We start from the raw sequence: 8,497 nt of genomic DNA, 5'->3' as shown, positions 1-8,497 counted from the left end.
ACCACACAACCATTGTAGTACATTTCATGTAAAAAATAAAAGATACCTGCGTATTTTATTAATTATATTTGAGTGTAACAACTATAGACTGTACGAAGAGTACATTAAAAGTAACAGAAAAGATAAGCGATGACGTAGGGGTGACGCGTAACCGGAAGTGAAGTCTACGTCGGTCCTCCAAAGCAAACATGGCGAGTGCACCAACGGCAGCGGTCCCTGAGCAAACACCTGAAAGATCGCCGTCGGGTCCTGTCCCGTTTGACTTTTCCCAGCCTCCGGTCATCGAAGGCTTCAATCCTCTGCCGAGGACCAAAGACGAAAGTATCAAAGACAAGTTTTTGAGGAAAACCAAGGAGAACCCATTCGTTCCTATAGGTGAGTTACACAAGCAAGCGAGTTGCAGGAGTGTAGTACAGCGCGTCCTCTGCATGACATTAATGATTTTACCCTGAGATTGTAGAGACGTCAAGATACTTACATCCTGAATATTTAAAAGTGTGGTTATAATTTGGATCATAAATAGTGAAAAAGCGAAGTTAAAGGTAGTGGCACATTGAAAATCTAGGTCATCCTCATATTTAGCTGCATGTATCTTTGCTACTACTTTCACTTTGAAAAGTACCATACTTTTTTTTTTTTAACGCTACCTTTAATAGTTATTAAGTTGACAGACCTTCGTTTATAAATTTACACTGCTGTAATAACAGCAGCCCCTTGTTTTTGCATCGACCCTCCCACTGAATGACATTGCAGTTTCCAGGTATTCCCTACACATGTGCACATCTCAAATCAAAACTTTATTTGTAAAGCACTTTGACGTACCTCAAAGTAACCAAAATGCTGTTCAGGTAAAATAAAAATAAATCAACATTTAAAGCACTAAAATAAAGACGATAAAATAGTTTAAAAAAAAGACTAAATAAGACAGAAAAGACCTAGTGGTCCTGCTCTCCGGAGTTAAAAGCCAACATAAAAAGATGAGTTTTCAAAAGAGATTTAAAACCATTTAAAGTCCCAGCAGACCTCACCAAAAGAGGGAGACTACTGCAGAAAAGGCGAGTCAAGTCCTCGGGACTACTAGAGGCATCTGGTCTTCTGATCTAAGAGCTCTAATGGGACGATGATGTTGCAGTAGCTTAGAAAGGTACAGAGGTGCCAGACCATTTAAACATTTAAAAGCCAAAAGCAAAACTTTAAAAACTATTCTAAATGAGACAGGCAGCAAGTGAAGAGATTGCAGCAGGGGACATTTGTACTCATGCCGTCTTTTCCCCGTGAAGAGGCGGGCAGCTGAGTTCTGGACCAGCTGTAGGCGGTGGAGGAGAAACTAGTTAATTCCAGTATAAAGTGAGTTGCAGACATCTGTCTACAAGTTGTGAATTGTTTGTTTTCCAGGTTGTTTGGGCACAGCAGGAGCGCTGATTTATGGTCTTCGTGCCTTCCATCAAGGGAAAACCAGACAGTCCCAGATGCTGATGAGGGGACGCATCTTCGCTCAAGGCTTCACTGTAGTTGCCATCATTGTAGGTGTGTTTGCCACAGCTTTGAAACCGAAGCAGTGAAGATGCATCAGTCTCACATCTCCAGTTGACAAGGAAGCAGATCCATGTTGGGATTGGACTCTGAACAATCTGAATTTTATGCAGAATTGTTCAGGTATAAATGTTAAGGTCATTATTTATTGTATAAAAGGAAGGAAAAAACAGCAATTCCACATCATGATAAAATGATTAAATCAGTGCAAACAGCCAAGCAGAAGAAGCTCAAACTAACTTTAATATCAAATTTTCTGACTGGCGATTGGAATAATCTAACATACATGTGTATGTGTTCTGATATAAACCAAGATTTGAATTTCATTGTGTCTTCTTTTTTATATATAAAATAAAAATAGCTTTATTAACATCAAATGTGCTCCTTATATGCAGCATAAACAGTGTTTATCCTAATGGGAATTTTTCTTTTATAGTGGTGGGTCAATATCTACAAATGCTTATATAAAAATTCTTATCAATGGTTGCACGAAGAATGGAAAAATCAACAGATGATTGTGACAAATTAAAAACTCATTTCTCTTTACCTGTGACCATGTGCTTGCTTAATAGATTGAATTTCCCTTTGGGGATTAATAAAGTATTTTTTATTCATTAATTTTCAATAGAGATTTCTCAATTTTATTGCTCAAACTATGAGTAATTGTCTAAAACATTGCAAAGAAATATGTAAAAATATGCAAGAAACACTGGGTCACACTTGTTATTCAAGTGATTATATCTGGATTTATTGGATTGTAAATATTTTCAAAGGTAAATATTCCAGGAGAAAAAAAAACGGAGGCGTTCAGACTCAAACGTTTTATTTTCCAGTTCCTTTTTAAAAAAATTTTTTTTAAACATTCACTGCTTTCATATTCATTATGTCCAAATAGGCAACATGTGAAGCAATGTGCAGACATCACTTTAATAATGACACTTTGCTGTGTTTAAAAAAAAAATGTTTGTGTAACACAAAAATGATTAAAAATCTAGAAACAAGGTTTTAAATCTTGATCTCCAAATTTAGATGATGGAAGTCTTTGGTTGTGAGTCTACCTTTTTATGTTTTTTTTATTTTTTTATTTGTCTTTCCTGGAGTCTCACCCAATTTCAGAGTGAAACCATCTAGAATCATACTCAAAATGAAGTAAGCGCTAGTTTAGAAAGGCCACAAGCTTATGTTTGTGAGACATGTTAGTTACCTTAAATATAATCAGGGATACCATGCAGTGACAGTGAATAATGTGTGATTCTAAGAGGCATTAAGTGGTTACAATCGAATCCATGTTTGACCTAAATCTTGGTTTATAAAACTACAGTTAAAACTGGGCATTCAAAATATCAGTAGAGGCATGCAAAAAAGTTAACTTAATAATTTAAATGTTAAAGGATAAAGGAACATGTTTAACTTACAGTAACAATATTTCCTTAGTATATTGTGATAATGCTGACCAAGTAAAATATATGTAACGGAGCTACACATCTTCTCACAGGAGCGTCAGGTTAGGTATAATATTAGAATATAATAGGTCACAAGAGAGGCAGGAATTTTTTTAAAAGTTAAAAACATAATAAGTAATGATGTGAAAAAAGGGGAATTCAAATTCTTTTTAAGCAAGGTCAGGTAAAAACTGAAAAGGCAATATTACTAGAAGAAAAGTCTGCAAACGGTGCGGTCTAGCGAACTAGAGGTGTCTGTTTGAGAGAGATGAGGACGGAGCGCATTCGAGAGACGTCCTTTGCTTGTTTGTTGGTTTTTGGATTGAAGTCGCAGAGACGAGCGACTCGCTCCCATTCAGATCCAGGACTGTCACCATCGGCCTCCGACAGGAAAGCCTCCTCTGTGGCTCTGCACATCGGACAGAAATCGGAGAGAAAAATATGAATCACTTACACTACTGGAGGGATTTCAGAGCAGTAAAACATGGTGCTCAATCAAATGCAATTAGCATCCGTTTGTAGGATATGAACTAACTTCATGCATTTTTTTTTATACATGTTGGATACATATTTACTGCTATGACTTAGAAAAATATTGCAAACATTTGTAACGGTCGATAAAATGAAAGAAACACTAAATTAGACTTTCAAAAGCTAAGTTATTTCAGGGCGGGAGCATGCATCAGGTGCAAAGTGATAACTGAAGGGAGGCAGAGGAGACGACATTAAAAAGCAGAAGAACTCTAAACCTACACAAAGCCTATAACATCAGAGTTGGGCTGTTTGTAGAAAGCCTTGTCAGCAATCCTAGTACGAAGGCAAGGCCGAGAAAGCAGGGAAAAAAAAGGAGAGAGGAGAACAGCTTCAGTGTCAAACAACAAGCACAGATAGGTTAGGGTGCCTTTTAAAAGGACTGAGAGACAGCTGTGACAAGCTTAAATGTTCCACTAACAAGTCTGTAACGTGTGACTGCCAATGAATAAGCCTGAAGAAGTGGAGCACTTCCGGCATATGCAGACAGCTGTGGCGTGGAGCCATTTAACGGATGGAAACCGTGACATTTGCTCCCTGCTGTTTGCATTCCTTCTAGCAAACTTCCTGTTTTGTTTTCCAGACATTTGAATGACATGCAGTCTGGATTAATGTCTTGTCAAAGGACTGTCTCTCAGCGCTGTGAAAACGACTAACAGCTACAGATGCAGCGTGATACCGTGCCAGACTTGGACAGAGTCTGTTGGAAAGTGTGAGAGAAGAACCGGTTAGCTTGGTCAAGAAAAAAAGAGAGGCTGTGATACATTTGTAGGAACAACATACTGTACAACAATCTTCAAGTAGCAGAACGTCTGTCTTTGCAGACGCAATCATTTCATTTATTCAACTCCATGTGATCAGCTGTACAATATATTTACATATGTGGAAAAGAAATATTTCAACTCTAAGGTTTTATGAACCAGGAAATAGTTTAAAAACAAAACAAAAATGCTCCTTAACTGGTCTTAAAATGTGATAAATCAGATTTCCAGATGAGCAACAACACATAATTACAGTTTGTCCTCTTTTAAACATAAACAAAATATGGTTTCAAGTGTCAGGAGATCTCAGTAAATTCTGAGATTTAGCTCATTAGCTGTCAGGCATTGTTATAGCAGAGAGCGCCAAACTAACGGTGTTCTGCCGCATTGTGGCTCATCTTTCAGGACCCACACAACACTGAGTTTGGGGACTACAGATATACAGGGCCGATTTGGCCGGGTGTGTGTGTTGGAACATCTTTGGAGTGTGGATTTTTGGGGTATTTTCAGACACACACCCGGCAAAATCAGCTTTCCATATGCAAAGACGTATTTTGGATTCTTTGGCAGTGTATGATGGTGATTTTAGAATTTTGCCTTGCAACATGGGATTGGTGGGTATGTTCAGTGTGTGTGTGTGTGTGTGTGTGTGTGTGTGTGTGTGTGTGTGTGTGTGTGTGTATGATTATGTGTGTCCATGTATTTGTATTCCTTGTTTTAACATATGTAAAGCACTTTGCGCTGCTTCATGTATGAAAGGTGCCATACAAATAAATTTTGTTTAAATTTCAAAAGACGTCTTTGGCAGACAATAAGTTAATAGTTTGTAAAACCATGTTCAGCTACAATAATATAAAAGTAGCTATTTCTGTGCATAATCAGTCTCTATGAGAGGATCTTAGCTTTCTCTTCTTTATGTGTTTTGTCCTGTTCAGTGAAGTCTGCAGTCATACATCTGTCTTAAGGTCTCCCCGCTGTATTTCATGTTTAAGCCTTAACTTCGGATCATTGCAACACCTTGTTTCTGTTCTTCTTCAGTCATTCTGATTTAGGGTTGCTGCTGAGTTTGGAATAGTTCTCCTGTAGTATGATCCAGGCATTAGCTGTTGGAAAGATGGCCTCACATTTGACTATCTTTATTTGGTATACAAAGGAACACTGTCAACTTCCTGACTGCAAGATATGCAGGTTATGAAGCATCAGAATAAGCCTAAATCATCACTCATGCTAAATTAGAAGAGGCTAATTCCTGGTAACGCTGCCAAACTAGCTATACAGCCTTTTTCTAATTAAACTGTTATGATCTTTATTACTTAACATGCTAACTAAGGCCTGTGGACTCTGAGATGTAGCTCTTAGATTTCACACAGTTATTAACCTACTGGGATGTTCAACCCGAGGAAGACTGGCAATGGTCTAAAATATTTTCACATTCAAAATACTCTTTCTCCCCATGGAATGATAATCTCCAGTTTGTTTAGAAATGTCTTAAAAAACCTTTGCTAAATTTATGCACAGCAGCAACTTCACACATCACTGCTGATGTCTTTCCTCCTCGGCATTGTGTTAACACTCACATGAATGTTACAGACCAGCAAAGTGCCAATATATCTGCTTTATAGAGTGCTTGTATCTTCTGATAATGTGTTGCTACTTAATCCTATGAATGTAGGATGGATGAACATGATTTTTTTTGACACATTAATTCTGAATTAAATAATGAAAAAGTGTCATTTTTTTAAGTGATGTTGTTAATCTGAAGTTGTGTAATTTTAAGACCAAGTAGGAACCACATTATTTCCTTTTTGGATGTTTTTAATACTTTCATCTATGAACAAAAACATGTATCTGACAACCCAACAATATTCACAGAGTATAACTATTAATTTTAGAAGCTCACCTGTTGTTGGCCTTGTTTTTCTCCATCTGCTCATTCTGGTGTACATGCCAGTCCTCCAGCTCCTTCTTTGCTTTCTCCCTCCACTCTACCTCTGCTGCCTTGGAAGCTGAGTCTTGTTGGGGTGCAACAACGAAAAACAACAAACTTTATCACAGTGCCTTCCACAGACGGCTCAGAGAGGCAAGGAATTCATCTGTGATTAGATCTGTGTACACTGCAGGCTGATATACTACAAGTCCTGGTCTTATGAGACAACAAGTAAGACAAGTATTAATAAACTTGTATTGTTGAGTTTAAAATTGCAGTGGCTTACAGCAGCTACATATTTAGAAGTGCATTATATACTGTGATTGTTAACCAAATGAGGTATCTTTGCTTACCTAGTGCTTCAAGGCGTGTCTTTTGCTCCTCCCTCCACTTGCGTAAACTTTCTGGCTCTTGTCTCTGAATATCCACCTGGGCAATAGCTGCATAGTTGTCTGTTGGGCCGTTGGACTCCTTTTGGAAGAAATATAAAACATTTATTCTGCTATAAGCAGTTGTTGAGTTCATGCCTGGTGTGACAGTAAACACATTGCTAAAAACATTACATACTGAAAAGAAGAAAAGAGTTATTTTGTGGGGAAAAAAACTTGGTTTTGTTTGACTAAAATCCAATTTAGCGATAAAAAAAGGTGGACTTTTTCATTTAAGATGTAGGCTTGAGCTCACCTGAAACATATCTCCATTCACTGCTACAGGCTCTTCTCCAAAGTCACCTAACATCATGATGAGAAAGCAGCACAAGTTTGATATCAAGATTAAGTTTCTCAGTCAGTTGTTCATAGTCTGCTGTAACTTAACAATGTGTTTGACACTATGATCTTAGAGTCGTTTTATACCTGAAACGACTAAGATCTCAGAAATGCAGCAGCACCTGTTTGGGGAGGAGCGTTTGTTATGATCCATCAGCTAACATGACAGGATTTTCAGGTGTAGAGTTCAATTTTGTTTTTAGAAATGTGCATGTTTTCCTGTATTGTTTGTATGTGACCTTCTTATCAAAATTATCCAAAAACTCGATTCATAACGTCTTGCTTTTTTACTAAAACAAAATACTAAATTAAAGTAAAATAAATCACTTGAGACCTGGAAATGTTCAAACATGCCTTATTGGTCACAACGGTAGAAAATCTGAACCAAATCACTTAATTTGAAGGGATACAAATTTTGTGTCAGTCACTAATAAACTTTTTTTTTTTTTTTTTTATTAAAATAACCTAGTTAGATGTGTGCACTGTGATTTAACCCTTTTGTATGGCACTCAATGGAATACCTTCAAATTAGAAATATTAACCTAAAATTGTCCTGTTTTGAACCAAGACCTCCATTCTGTTCTCAAGCTGAATATGAAAGAAAACAAAGTGATCAAAAACAGTCACTTGCCCCATAAAGGATTAAAACACAGCCCTAGATCTTTATTATTCCCCATGAAAAGCTTCTTTTTTTTTTAAATCAGCTTGAAGCAAAAATAAAAATCTAAAATTTGCAATCAAATGGTGGGGACTATGCCATTGTCTTTCATAGAGTCCAAAATTCCTAGTGGCGTCCCTGCCTTGATTCGGTTCATCTTAGATTAAGTCACTGTTGGTAAAACGCTGCAAACAACAGGATGTTGTGTGGAGTTATTACTACCAACGAAACGGATGTAGCCGGTGAGCAAAACAAACGCACCGTCGTCAGCTAGTTGTGCTACAAAGCTAATACTCAATAGTTTATTACAAAAGGACATTTCTTATTAACTAATTTCATACATAAACCGCCAATCTACATCCGCCAGTACAATAATCTCGAACAAATGTGGGATTAGATCTTTTATGGTTAACTTTTATCAACCTCTTTCAAGTACCGGTATGCTAGTTAGCTTGTTAGCTTGCTAGCTCAAACTGACATGAGCTCAGTCACAAACTTACCATAGTTGCCCGTCTGCGGATGAGATTGCTGCAGTTCGTCCGCTCCTTCCAGCGCCCCAAATCCTTCTCCGTCGTTCTCGATCCCCGCTATCTCGCTCTCCTGTTGGGCCAGGAAAGCTGCGGCGGGGTCTTCCTCGGTGGGGTGTGCTCCGTTGTCAGCCATCTTTCATAAGAAGTACAAGTTTAACTGAGCCTTGTGGATTTTAGCGGTCCAACGTTTTAAACACCCTTAAAATTTACAACAGCATAAAAACCAGCAACCTTATGTGCTAACCCAGCCTTTGCTTTGCCAGAGAAATGATTGCAGACAGCGGGGCAATTACTTAATTCGTCTAGAATAAACGATATCGGCTTCGATTTTAGGCCCTCACTGGTGAT

The 8,497-nt window shown here is 37.9% G+C and overlaps 2 protein-coding genes across 3 annotated transcripts; one reads left to right on the top strand and one right to left on the bottom strand.

The window, feature by feature from the left end:
* Positions 1-181: 181 nt before the first annotated feature.
* Positions 182-2,079, top strand: higd2a (HIG1 hypoxia inducible domain family, member 2A). The gene is made up of 2 exons (XM_079249808.1): positions 182-375; positions 1,396-2,079. The coding sequence occupies exons 1-2, from the start codon at positions 189-191 to the stop codon at positions 1,560-1,562; spliced, it is 354 nt and encodes a 117-aa protein (XP_079105934.1). The 5' UTR covers positions 182-188; the 3' UTR covers positions 1,563-2,079.
* Positions 2,080-2,339: 260 nt separating this feature from the next.
* cltb (clathrin, light chain B) lies at positions 2,340-8,491 on the bottom strand. 2 transcript variants are annotated; one of them, XM_079249806.1, is made up of 7 exons: positions 8,381-8,491; positions 8,120-8,282; positions 6,879-6,925; positions 6,548-6,665; positions 6,168-6,279; positions 4,186-4,206; positions 2,340-3,384 (listed from the first exon to the last, which is right to left on the bottom strand). In XM_079249806.1, exons 2-7 carry the CDS (start codon positions 8,280-8,282, stop codon positions 3,213-3,215), a joined length of 633 nt encoding a protein of 210 aa, XP_079105932.1. In that variant the 5' UTR covers positions 8,381-8,491; the 3' UTR covers positions 2,340-3,212. The 2 variants fall into 2 exon arrangements, with proteins under 2 accessions (XP_079105932.1, XP_079105933.1); XM_079249807.1 differs by lacking the exon at positions 4,186-4,206 and having other exon boundaries at positions 8,120-8,491.
* Between the last annotated feature and the right edge of the window lie 6 nt (positions 8,492-8,497).

This window comes from Telmatherina bonti (genome assembly GCF_933228915.1).
Source record: "Telmatherina bonti genome assembly, chromosome: 12".
In the NCBI taxonomy this organism is placed as follows: Eukaryota; Metazoa; Chordata; class Actinopteri; order Atheriniformes; family Telmatherinidae; genus Telmatherina; species Telmatherina bonti.
This window is presented reverse-complemented; position numbering and strand designations above follow the sequence as displayed.